This window comes from Culex pipiens, chromosome 2 (genome assembly GCF_016801865.2).
Source record: "Culex pipiens pallens isolate TS chromosome 2, TS_CPP_V2, whole genome shotgun sequence".
Classification (NCBI taxonomy): Eukaryota; Metazoa; Arthropoda; class Insecta; order Diptera; family Culicidae; genus Culex; species Culex pipiens.
The window spans coordinates 1671074-1684521 of NC_068938.1; the positions used below are offsets into that span (position 1 = coordinate 1671074).

General features: G+C 34.1%; 1 protein-coding gene across 1 annotated transcript; it reads left to right on the forward strand.

Annotated features, from left to right (window-relative positions):
• Window positions 1–344: 344 nt before the first annotated feature.
• On the forward strand, window positions 345–12121 carry LOC120431741 (protein FEV-like). Its single transcript, XM_052708537.1, has 4 exons — window positions 345–546; window positions 4922–4969; window positions 5195–5381; window positions 10911–12121. The coding sequence occupies exons 1-4, from the start codon at window positions 345–347 to the stop codon at window positions 11434–11436; spliced, it is 963 nt and encodes a 320-aa protein (XP_052564497.1). The 3' UTR covers window positions 11437–12121.
• The last annotated feature ends 1327 nt before the right edge of the window (window positions 12122–13448 follow it).

Genomic DNA, 13448 nt, shown 5'->3' on the forward strand with positions numbered 1-13448 from the left:
GACGAGCTGCTGATAAAATCTCCTGTGGAAGACCCCTTCCTGTTCCGAGAGAAACAGGGGGAAAAGCCAGAAAATCTTTTGCTCTCTCTTTTGTTGACACAGGAATTAAGTGCGGCTCATGCGCTTCCGCAGCAAACAAACAAACTCGAACTCTCGCCAAAAAGGAGCAAAGGAAAGGGGACGGTTCTGAATCTTCGCCAAACAACAAAAGATTCCCTCTGCGGAAGTAGTTGGTCGTCGCGTCGAACGGTCAGTCGCGTAACAACCTTTCCACTGTAACGTCACCAGTCACGTGGTCGTGACGCGCGCGCGGGCTTTTTGACGACGTCGTGTGTTCGTGGAAAATGAGCACAAGTGTTGAGTCAGTGAGTTTGGCGGCGGCCGCCGGCCTCAGCTCGACGATGTGGAGATTTTCCGAGGATCTGCACGTCGCGAGGAGATATGCATCCGCCGCCGCCGTGCGGGTTTATCCCGGAAACCACTACAATCATCATCACGCGCATCACCATCACCATCATCATAGGAGTTTGCCACTGCTGTATGGAGGTAGTTCATCGGGTTTCATCCGGCAGTAATTTATATGGAGAGCAGGTTGAACGCGAAAGTGATTCACACGTGATGGGCGGAAAAGTGGATAATTAAAAAAAAAAATCACCCAGCATTTTATGGAAAAGGCGTTGGATTTTTCTAAAACTCATTTTGTTTGATGGAAAACGAATGATTATATTCATGTGTGCTTCCACAATACCCGCTAGCCGGCAGCGAAATTATGGAAAAATAACTTTATCAAATTTTTTAAATTTCTATTGAAAAAAACTCTGACGAACGCTTGTAAACTAATTTCATTGTGTTTAGCCATGTTATTTTTAAAGACAGTAATTTTGCGGCAGTTTTTAACATCTTGAGTTTTTTTTATGGTACAGACCGGAAAAATTACGAAAACAATACTTTCATAACATAGTATAATTTTATCTAATCTAATCGAACACAAGCCCAGCCAGTCCCAAGAAAGCATCCTGGAAGAACTTGTGGTTAGATTACGCCCCAAGTCCTTTCTTGTCAATATTAATGATTGCATTACATCCGAGTAACCCCGAACATGTTTTGCAAAAATTGAAGCGGCCAGGCCTACTGCGTTGTATTAACCGCAGAGACTTATGTCTTATGAGTATAATCTAATTAAAAAAAATACAAAAAAAAACATTTGCAGTAGTCGTCAAACTGCTTCTGACTAAATTAACTTTGGCCAGTTGTCGCGAAAAAAACGAAGTTGACTTTATAGCTGTCGGCCACCATTGCTAGTACCAACCACTAGTGTCTTCCTTTTTATCTACAAGGACTTCGCCAGTTGTCGCACTTGAAGCAATTTTCAGGGTGTGTCAAGATAGCACGATCAGATCTTAACTGTTTTCATAGGAAGAGTGACAACAGAATATCTCAGGATTGTAATTTAATTGTGGGGGTCAGTGAACGTCAAAAGACGAGGCATTGAGACCTGCAAAAAATGGCGTTCTAAACTCATATGCACGTGCGACGATTTGGTACCGGTGGCATTTTATGCATCTTTTGACACTTAATTAAATATTATTTTATAAATCGAGCAATTACAATTTTTTGATGATTTGAGAACTTAACATCCAAAATTAAAAAAATGATACGGAAAATTTTAAACTTGCATGAAATATTACATGAAGTATACAATTTTATGATTTTTTTCACGCGATCTGTGAAATCTTGACAATTCACTAACCTTAGTAAGTTTAGTGAGTTTGCACGCTAAAAATAGTAAATTTTATCGGGACCATTATTTCAAAACACCCAAATTTACAAAAAAATACGGAACGTGAAACATGTTGAATTAATCTGCAAAAAAAATCATATAAAAAGTCCAGGTAGTATTTTCTACACCTTATTTCATATCAATCGAATTTTTATTATCCTGTCCAATTTTGACCGTGATACCCGAGAATGTTTTTTTCATTTGCTATGCCTTTTTCAGTCATGTAAGACTGTAAAACTGCTGAATCAGATTATTTAGGAAAAAAATCTTAACAGGCAAAGATACAGAATGAAATTTGTAATAGTTACTTTATTTCAGGCATCGCAAACTTGTTTTTTTTTTTTTCAAAATATTCGTTTTAGAAAACTAAACAGTTTTATATGAAAATTAAATTCAAAATCAAAAGAATATTTGACACTCTTGTCAAGTCAAAACGCGTAATTCAACGTGAATTTTCTTCGAAACCGTTGGAAGGGTTTTTTATTCAAACCATTACATTTAAAAAAATCTAATCTCCCCCTCAAAACATCGTTGAAAAAGGATCAAGAGTTAAATTTAAAAGATTGATTGGCATACTGAATCGAACGCTTGCAAGCTGATCCAATATGTTAACAGAAAAACTTACAGAAACATAACAGAAATACTTTAATTATCTTTTGACAGTTTATGCTTTATAATACGCTAAGGCTTAAAATTAGTTTTTTGTTTCCTGCTATAACTCGTGGATAAAATATTTGAAAAATGTGACAAATTTGTGTATTGAATACAGAAAGATGTAAAATTGCATGGTTTTACGAAAAGTATAAAATTTCACGAATTTTACACGTTTCGCGGAATCGGGGAAATTTACTAATCCTATTCATAATAATCAACTAAAATTTATGTACTCACAATTGTACACAAAAAAGCGCATTTTCTGATCAAGCTCAAATTTGGTGAATACTGTGGATACCAAACAAACAAGAAATGTTCAATCAAATCTGACCACCCTTCCTGTTCGGCACCACCTCTAAAACCTGTCTAAACCACAAACAAACATCATTAAAAATTTGTCCAGGACTCATTGGACGTAGAATCGACTGACTCAGTCCAAATATTTTTAAATATTTTCAGTACAGTCATCCCACATGTTCGGAACACCCACAAATTCGGAACACTTTTGTGATTATTTGTCAATAGCATGCCAAATGCAGCTTTTCTGTCGATCCTACTATTTTTAGGACCTATAATTGGACATTCTCTTGCTATTTCACTAGTAAAAGTCGTACTTTTTGAACAAAAAAAACTTCATTTCAAGACTATTTTATCTAGAGCAGCAAAACACTGCCTCCAAATTGCCTGTTCCATAATTGTGGGATGTTATTCTGCTTCCCACAATTTAACTGATATTTTCACAAAAAAAGTTATAAGACCATATATAAAACATAACTGAGCCTGAGTTTCGTTGGTTTCAGTTCGTGAAGTCAATATTTTGTTAAAAAATATGTACTCATGGGGAGAACCAAAGTTTGTTTACATCAGTAAGAAAGAAGTGTTCCGAATTTGTGGTTTTCAAGGGACAAAGTTTTTCTTCAAAAACTTGATATTAAAGTTAAAATTTGCAGTTGTTGAATACAGCATTGGAAAGATCGCAAGAAAAGCTTTCAAATGAAGATTAAAACGAATCATTAAGTTCAATTATCGATTTTCTATGATTTTTTCAACACTGGCCGATCTGTAAACTGTTCCGAATATGAGGGATGACTGCATTGCAATAAGCCCATGTATTAACTTTAGTTTTGACCTCACCATGCGTTTATGAGAAAAAAAATATACAGGTTTTTTTTTATTTTGTTAATTTCTATTGAAGAATTTCAAACTGTGAATAAGTTTTGAAAAATAAGTTCATGTTTTGAAAAATGCAGATGTGTAATAATCCGCACGCTAAATTACAATTAGTACAGTTGGTAGCCTTAGCATCACATATTTTTCATAATTTTTATTCTTGGCAAGGCTAACATTAGAAAAAGTGTGTTGGAACAATAATTCTAAAACAATAAAATATAGGTTATTTACTACACATATATTAGAGAGGAAAAAATCTTTAATATTTTAAAAACTTGAAAATGACGTTGGTGCAGAAGTGCTTTATTTTTGGAAGTTTTGATAAGCTTATCTTAAATCCAAAAATCAATTTACCAGGCTCACAAGTTGACAATTTGGTCCAAACAAATTGAAAAATCAAAATTGTTTAATCAAAATCTGATTCAACCAAGTTTACGGAACACTTGTTTGCAATGCCGAATAACTGGGAACAATTTCGTTCCAAGAAATTTATCTTCAGTCCATAGAAGTGATTTATTGATGTCTTGTCGTGTATAAATGACTCACATTTTTTGAAGCAATCGAACCGCCAAAAACACATTTTTCTCTCCAAGTGATTATGACTCTTGCAAACCACCACCAAAAAAAACGAATCCACCCCGCCGATGGCTCATCGGTGTGGTCCAACTAAGCCACTTGTCTAGCAATTTGGCGGCGGCCGCGATCTTTATTGTGGTTTTGGCGGCCTCACCGACGGTGGCGCGTCCTTTTCCGGGTGGTAAATAATTCAGACTTAACTGGCCACCTTGTAGTGTCTGGTCACGGCGCCGCCAAAAAATTGTCTTGTCTTCTTGTGGGAAGCGATTGGCTCATGTATAAATTAAGGCAAAGATATAACGTGGATTCCGCGAATTTTGGGGTAGAAGCAGCTTGTTTTCGAATGCCAAGCGTTTTAACGAGAAACGTTTTTTTTCGTTGATTGTTGAACGACTTTGCGGTTGAATTCAAATTGAATCATTACCAGCATGTGACGGTGGGAATATTTTTTTGGCTGAGTAAAGGAAGAAGATTATGTTAAACAAATGATGGCAGTTGCGTTATTCGTTATAAACCGATTACAGATTATAGAATTTATGGCAGTTTTTTGCAAATTTCAATAGCGCAAAAAAAAAACCATAACAAATTTACTGTCTTAAAAAGTAATAATAATTTTTTTAATGATTCAAAGCAAAAAAATATACCTGAAAATAAACAAAACTTTTGAAAAGACAAAGCAAATAAGGTAATGTGGAGTGTTTTGCAAATGATATTAATCGTTTCTTTCCATTTTATTTGCAGAGCCATACCAACTGTTGAACGCTGCATCTCATCGTTTGGTAGCACAAGGTTAGTATTGGTCATTTAGGGTAATCAAACAAATTATTGTTTGACCCTTATTTACTTGTACTCAATATACGACAATCTCTTAACTTACCCTAAAATCCACAATCTCACAAATACAACATAATCCAACTTCCCCTTCCTCGTCAGCGCCATCACCATCGGTATTATTATTGTGAATCTCTCACCGTTTTTTCCCCTCTCTCTCAAATATCTGGTATTATTTCCTAGGTGGGCAGATCCAACTGTGGCAGTTTTTGCTCGAACTGCTCGCTGATTCGTCGAACGAGCGTTTCATCCACTGGGAGGGAACTGGCGGAGAGTTTAAGCTCACAGACCCGGACGAGGTGGCCCGGCGGTGGGGAGAGCGGAAGGCAAAGCCCAACATGAACTACGACAAGCTGAGCCGGGCGTTGAGGTGAGCTTTTTTACGTTTGCTTGTAATTCCTTTCTCTCTCGTGAATAAAATTATGCTGCATTTAGGGGCGTTTGGGGTTTGAAAACTAAAAACTAAAAACTAAAAACTAAAAACTAAAAACTAAAAACTAAAAACTAAAAACTAAAAACTAAAAACTAAAAACTAAAAACTAAAAACTAAAAACTAAAAACTAAAAACTAAAAACTAAAAACTAAAAACTAAAAACTAAAAACTAAAAACTAAAAACTCAAAACTAAAAACTAAAAACTAAAAACTAAAAACTAAAAACTAAAAACTAAAAACTAAAAACTAAAAACTAAAAACTAAAAACTAAAAACTAAAAACTAAAAACTAAAAACTAAAAACTAAAAACTAAAAGAGCAATTCCATGCCAAATAGGGAAACGGTTGTACCCGACCCTCTCCGATTTCAATGAAACTTTGTAGACATGTCATCCTACCCTTATATAAGCCATTTTTGTGTATATGGAGCCAGTTCCACTCGATAATGACATTTGAGAAAGGCGTAAGTGTTTTAAATATTTTTGTAATTCGGAATTTAAATATTTCTGTATTTCGAAGCCGTTGCATCGTATCAAAAAGTGGTCAAAGACAAACTTGTAGGAAATTTGACGGGCTTTTCGATAAAAATACACTGAAAGAAAAAAACACCCAACTTTTATGAGATTTTTTGATTTCTAAGTTTAAAAGTCAAATCTGAGGGGGAGCCCACGATTTTTTTTCGTTCAAAATTTTTGTGAAGATAGCCTAAGATGTTACAAAAAGACTCACGAAAAATGCAGGATGGAGCAACTCACCTAAAAAAATACAAAAATCATTTACTGAAACTGTTTTTTTGAAAAGTGCTCTAAACGTCAAAATTTTCAAAAACCGAATACGGGAATCGATTCTCCAGACAATTTTACATAAAAGTCTCCATATTGACCATTGTCCTAAGTCCAATCCTTGTGAAGTTACAGCGGTTTTAAAAATAAAAAGTGTTGAAAATAGGTTTTTTGATGGTTTTTGGCAATTTCTATATGACAGACTTGATTTTTCAGTCTCGTAAATATTTTTACCGGAAAGCTCGTCCAATTTCTCATAAGTTTGTCTTTGACCACATTTCAATTGGATGTATGGGCTTACATATATAAGCTAATTTACTATCCAGGTTACTATACTACACTGAAAAAATATGATGTTTTCAGTTATGAGCAATGTAATTAGCTTATATCTGTAAGCTCATACATCCAATTGAAATGTGGTCAAAGACAAACTTATGGGAAATTGGACGAGCTATCCGGTAAAAATATTTACGAGACTGAAAAATCAAGTCTGTCATATAGAAATTGCCAAAAACCATCAAAAAACCTATTTTTTCTACATTTTTATTTTTAAAACCGCTGTATCTTCACAAGGATTGGACTTAGGATAGTAGTCAATATGGAGACTTTTATGTTAAATTGTCTGGAGAATTGATTCCCGTATTTGGTTTTTGAAAATTTTGACGTTTAGAGCACTTTTCAAAAAAACAGTTTCAGTAAATGATTTTTGTATTTTTTTAGGTGAGTTGCTCCATCCTGCATTTTTCGTGAGTCTTTTTGTAACATCTTAGGCTATCTTCACAAAAATTTTGAACGAAAAAAAATCTTGGGCTCCCCCTCAAATTTGACTTATAAACTTAAAAATCAAAAAATCTCATAAAAGTTGGGTGTTTTTTTCTTTCAGTGTATTTTTATCGAAAAGCCCGTCAAATTTCCTACAAGTTTGTCTTTGACCACTTTTTGATACGATGCAACGGCTTCGAGATACAGAAATATTTAGATTCCGAATTACAAAAATATTTAAAACACTTACCTCCTTCTCAAATGTCATTATCGTGTGGAACTGGCTCCATATACACAAAAATGGCTTATATAAGCGTAGGATAACATGTCTACAAAGTTTCATTGAAATCGGAGAGGGTCGAGAAAAAAGTACCTAAAAAATTCCGGTTTGGGCTGGAATTGCTCAAAAACTAAAAACTAAAAACTAAAAACTAAAAACTAAAAACTAAAAACTAAAAACTAAAAACTAAAAACTAAAAACTAAAAACTAAAAACTAAAAACTAAAAACTAAAAACTTAAAAACTAAAAACTAAAAACTAAAAACTAAAAACTAAAAACTAAAAACTAAAAACTAAAAACTAAAAACTAAAAACTAAAAACTAAAAACTAAAAACTAAAAACTAAAAACTAAAAACTAAAAACTAAAAACTAAAAACTAAAAACTAAAAACTAAAAACTAAAAACTAAAAACTAAAAACTAAAAACTAAAAACTAAAAACTAAAAACTAAAAACTAAAAACTAAAAACTAAAAACTAAAAACTAAAAACTAAAAACTAAAAACTAAAAACTAAAAACTAAAAACTAAAAACTAAAAACTAAAAACTAAAAACTAAAAACTAAAAACTAAAAACTAAAAACTAAAAACTAAAAACTAAAAACTAAAAACTAAAAACTAAAAACTAAAAACTAAAAACTAAAAACTAAAAACTAAAAACTAAAAACTAAAAACTAAAAACTAAAAACTAAAAACTAAAAACTAAAAACTAAAAACTAAAAACTAAAAACTAAAACTAAAAACTAAAAACTAAAAACTAAAAACTAAAAACTAAAAACTAAAAACTAAAAACTAAAAACTAAAAACTAAAAACTAAAAACTAAAAACTAAAAACTAAAAACTAAAAACTAAAAACTAAAAACCTGGGTGCTGAAAAGACAGAATGCGTAACGTGATTTTCGAAAGCTCCTCACTGCTCCTCACTAATACAACAGCACTACAGCTGTAAACATAAACAAAGTAGAAGGCTATGTTCAAGCTCAAGCGTGACATATTTTTTGGTGCTGAAGTGAATTGATTTCAAACATTTTGGATCTGTTGATGTTGATGTTTTCAATGAAAAATTAAGTGCATCCCACTTTTTTCTTCGTATACTAAACGATGGGCGGCCAAAAGAGGCCTTTTTTTGTTTTCCACGTGATGAAAAATTGTGTCAAAAGTGGGTGGAATTTCGGGAACCAGAAGAGCAACCGAATGGAAGTTCCGAGATTATGTATCTTTGATGTGCAGTGATAATACCGGAGTAAGAATATCCAATATTATTTGGCAGGTACCATTCATAGTTATTGATAATTCATCGCTAACATTTCAAAAAGTGTCATAAACATAGGTTTTGCGTGAGACATAGCGATTTTGAAATGTTAGCAACGAATCATGCCAATCTCGATTTCAACCCTCTTCTTAAGATGTTTTGACTGCGAATACCTTAATAGCTCGACGCCATCGACTTTTTTTATTCCTGACAAAATAAATTATAGATCGATCACAATACTTGCCTCTTCTTGGTATTATTTTGCGAACAGTAAATTGGTTCCGCTTTGACAGTTCTAAATTGAGGCCGCTTTGCGGACAACTATTCTGCACCCAGCTAAAAACTAAAAACTAAAAACTTAAAACTAAAAACTAAAAACTAAAAACTAAAAACTAAAAACTAAAAACTAAAAACTAAAAACTAAAAACTAAAAACTAAAAACTAAAAACTAAAAACTAAAAACTAAAAACTTAAAAACTAAAAACTAAAAACTAAAAACTAAAAACTAAAAACTAAAAACTAAAAACTAAAAACTAAAAACTAAAAACTAAAAACTAAAAACTAAAAACTAAAAACTAAAAACTAAAAACTAAAAACTAAAAACTAAAAACTAAAAACTAAAAACTAAAAACTAAAAACTAAAAACTAAAAACTAAAAACTAAAAACTAAAAACTAAAAACTAAAAACTAAAAACTAAAAACTAAAAACTAAAAACTAAAAACTAAAAAAAGACAATGACCTACATGACAAAAAATAACCTAAATAAAAAAATAAAAAATAAATGACCAAAATGACTATACTACCCAAAATGACCGAAATTACCAAAATAACCTAAAAAGTACCAAAATTCCCAAAATTACCGAAATGACCAAAATTACCAAAATTACCGAAACTACCAAAATTACCAAAATGACTAAAATTACCAAAATGACCGAAATGATCAAAATTACCAATGTGTGTGTGTGTGGTCCAATCCAATACCCGCTAACCAGTAGCGAAATTATGGGAAAGTATAAATTGTATCAGACTTTGTATATGCCGAATGCTGATACAACATATCTCAGTCCCGGGTATTAGGTGGTGATAGCCCTCGCGCTGCTTCCAACGACCCATTTCAGAATGGCAGAGATCCTAGCGGCCCAATTCCGAGGTCGTTGGGCATTGTCCGGCCCCGCCTTAACATAGAAGCAAGCACCAGACGGATCCTTGATTTATCTTAAGGCTCCCAATCCCTTCAGGCAAATCAGGGATCAGAGCGTATTTAATATGAGAAGAATACAACATGTTTTATAACCTTTAGATGGCCGACTGGTTAGAGTCCCAGATCATCAATCCAAAGGTGTGAGTTCGAATTTCACCTGATTCTGTTTCGTTTTTGTTCATATTCAAAGTTCAAATTCTTGATTCCAAATTTCAAAGGTACCGACCGGGATTTGATCCCAGAACCTTCTGCTTGTGAGGCAGAAGCCGTAACCATTAAGCCACGGAGCCGGTCAAAAATGATCAAAATTACCAATGACCGAAAATTAAAATTATTGCATTACGTAGGAAAAAAAGCTCAAATAGAGCTAAGATTATTAGAAAAAATATTTTCAGCGAAAGCAGTGAAAAAAACATTTTTGGGAGTGAAATTTTAGGTAATTTGATTGAATTTGAGTTTTGACTTGACTGAATTTTGATTTTTCAATAAATTATAGATATTCCTTATTAATTGAATTTTAAGAAGTTTCAATAACTCAATTCCCTTTCAAAGAGAAAATTTAAGTTTAATTGCAGGTAAAAAAAAAGTATTTTTTAAACATGTATTTTGTAGAATAGGCCTGAAAGTTAAAAAATAATGTTAAAATTACAAAAAAGACATGTACAAATATGAAAAAATGATCATAAAAAAGTCAACTTTTCCGTAAAATAAAAGGTGTTTAAAATGGCCTGAACACAGAAAAACATATTCAAGAAAATGAAACAAAAAATGCACATTCATGCGAGATTGCATAAACATTCATGATTTATGAAATCACGGATACAGTCATGCAACATCCCATTTACGACCTGTGCGTCACCGGTCAATCTTCTCACCCACTTTTCATCAACTGGTCCATAAACATAAAGTGACCGTTAAAAGGAATGCAGAGCATGCTACGTTTGCGGCATTTCGCTTTGGGCGCCTTTTCGCGCGCGCATTGACCACGTGCTCTCTCCTCTCACACGCGCGTCGTACGGGATGCTGCAAATATGCGAAGAATGTCGAAAAGAAAGGTGAATCATCGCGATGTTATGTGTGTTTACGCAGATTTCTCGGAAAAAGAAGGCAAAAAGGGGCTCTCGAGAGCGAGCCTCCGTGGGAATGGCTTCATTCATGGATTTTTCATTCTCTCCATCTCCCTCTCTCTTCAGGTACTACTACGACAAGAACATTATGACCAAGGTGCACGGCAAACGGTACGCGTACAAGTTTGACTTTCACGGGCTGATGGACGCTTGCCGGGCCCAGGCACAGCTGGCGGAACCGACCGGCACCGGTTACCGATATTCACCCCACCATATCGATTCCTACGGCGCTGGTCCGTCCGAAAGCAGCAGCACGAGCCCCGCGAGAAGCTTCGGAACAACATCCGGTGGTGCCGCGGCCAGCCCCGAGTCCGTAGGCTCGTCCGGGTCATCGACGGCGACGACGACAGCTACCTCGCACATTCCCACCGTCGTGGCCGGTTCCAGCAGCGGATCCGTGAGATCACCTATGCCGATGCTTCCCTCCTACTGGCCACCCTATCCGACCTACCACTCGATGTCAGCGTCGTCGTCGTTGGTCGTACCTGGGCCGTCATCAGCTGTTACTGGTAATGTTGTTTCTGTCGTGACGACCTCGGCCATTCCAACGACGACGGCTAGCGCGAGCTCGTCGACGTCATTCAATCAGTGAGTTATGGAGTGAGGGAATGTGTAACCTCAAAATACGCGATTGATGTTCCTGAATTTAATAACTAATAATTCATACAAGACAATTCAAACACTCAGTGATTTTTGAGTGCATTCAGGAGCAGGAAATGGAATTTGATTTTCGTTTGTTTTTTTTAAATTATAATCCAAAGTTTGATTCCCCGAAAGGTTCCATCAAACTTGGAATAAATTCGGATAGTCGAGTGTGAACTGTATATTTCCACAATCAAAAGGTAATTAAATTATGGAGATTCATTTCATTGTTTTATTCCAAATTTTAAAAAATCTTAAATTTTCACTGATGATAAAAGAACAAAGATCAAGATTGTAAGTCCGTACTCGATTATTCGAATCCCCGATTATCCGATGATTCGATTATCCGAAGTTGAATTATCCGACATGTTTAACAGTTCAGTTCATGGATCTAAGGATTTTTTTTCTCAAAATTTATTTTCCCTAAAAGACCACCCAGCTAGCAAAATCTAAACTTAGACATAACGTCATGATTCGAATTCCCGGACGCTTCGAAACCCGGACACCTCATCTTGTTTTATCAATTATTTGGATATAAGTTCGCATTATGAACGTCAAAACTGAGTTATTTGATGAATTCTAACATCAACTTTCATTTAAAGTTTGTTTGAACGCTGTAGTCAATGCCAAACAATAAAATAAAATAATAAGTTTACCAAAAATGTGAAACATTTCACTGAAATATTTCATAGGCGTCCGAGGCTCCGGGAGGGCAACGCAGAAATTTATGGTTTTGATTTCCTTAAATTTTAGCAAATTTTTATATAAAATATCGATTGTTTTGATGTTAACAGCTTATTTCTGGAGTTTTTTTTAAAGAATCCAATAAAACAAATTTTCAGTTTTTGCTTTTTGGGTGTTTTTTAATACCCCTGACTCAAGGCGGTTTTAAAAACACCCAAAAAGCAAAAACTAGAAATTTGGTTTATTGGACCCTTTCAAAAAAAAAATCCAGATTTGAGATCTAAAGAATGCCATTCACTAACATTTCAGTCCAAATTTGTGCGATTCATAAGCAAAATCGAGTGTCCGGAATTCGAAGGAAAAGTGTACGGTTTTCGAATCAGCTTTTATTAGTGTCCGGGATTGAAAGCACAACAAGTCATTTTAATTTTAAATGTCTGACGAAAAATTGTTAGAAAAGACATATTTTGCATGCATTCTCTTAAAACTAACTATTTATACTGTTTATACTCCAACTTATTAAATGATTTTTTGCCAGCTATAACAAAAATGATATGCTACTTAGTGTCCGGATTTCGAATCATGACGTTATGTATCTCCCTGTAAGGGCTAATGAATTGATCTCAGTTGAAAGGTTCTCCAAATCTCTGAATTGCAAATGTAACATCCTGGAGCAGAACTGTTAAACTCTAATAAACACTAATTGAACTGAATTAACAGTTCAGTATACCAATGCGACACTTTGGATAGTCTAGTACGGACTAAAAAGGATAGTAAATAATAGCATAATTATTTTTTTTTGAATTCGTATAAATTTTACCAATTTTTTAAACAATTATCAAAACAATTTGTTTTATGGATCACCTAAAATAAAATAATAAAATTCCTTTCAAAAAGTGTAAATTGCAAAAACTCTTGAAACTCGTTGCAAAACTTGTTTTTTTTTCAGCACTCGTCGTATTATCCAACGAGGTTTACCGATGCACGGCTAAAAAAAATATTCTTTTTGTAACTTGTTGCATAAACTACCATTTAAGATGAACTATAAAGACATTTTTACCAATTTTGCCTTCCTCACTGAGGTAAGGCTATAATCCTGCTCTAAAAATAAACTTTTTATTAAAAGCTCGAAAACCCACCTTCATGTATACATATCGACTCGGAATCGAAAACTGAACAAATGTCTGTGTGTGTGTGTGTGTATGTGTGTGTGTATGTGTGTGTATGTGTGTGTATGTGTGTGTGTATGTGTGTGTGTATGTATGTATGTGACCAAAA

Excerpts from the sequence above, each read along its gene's own strand:
- LOC120431741 (XM_052708537.1), top strand. The coding sequence starts at position 345 with ATGAGCACAAGTGTTGAGTCAGTGAGTTTGGCGGCGGCCGCCGGCCTC. Across the intron at positions 547-4,921 it reads TTTGCCACTGCTGTATGGAG|AGCCATACCAACTGTTGAAC; the intron begins GTAGTTCATCGG and ends TTTTATTTGCAG. Across the intron at positions 5,382-10,910 it reads AAGCTGAGCCGGGCGTTGAG|GTACTACTACGACAAGAACA; the intron begins GTGAGCTTTTTT and ends CTCTCTCTTCAG.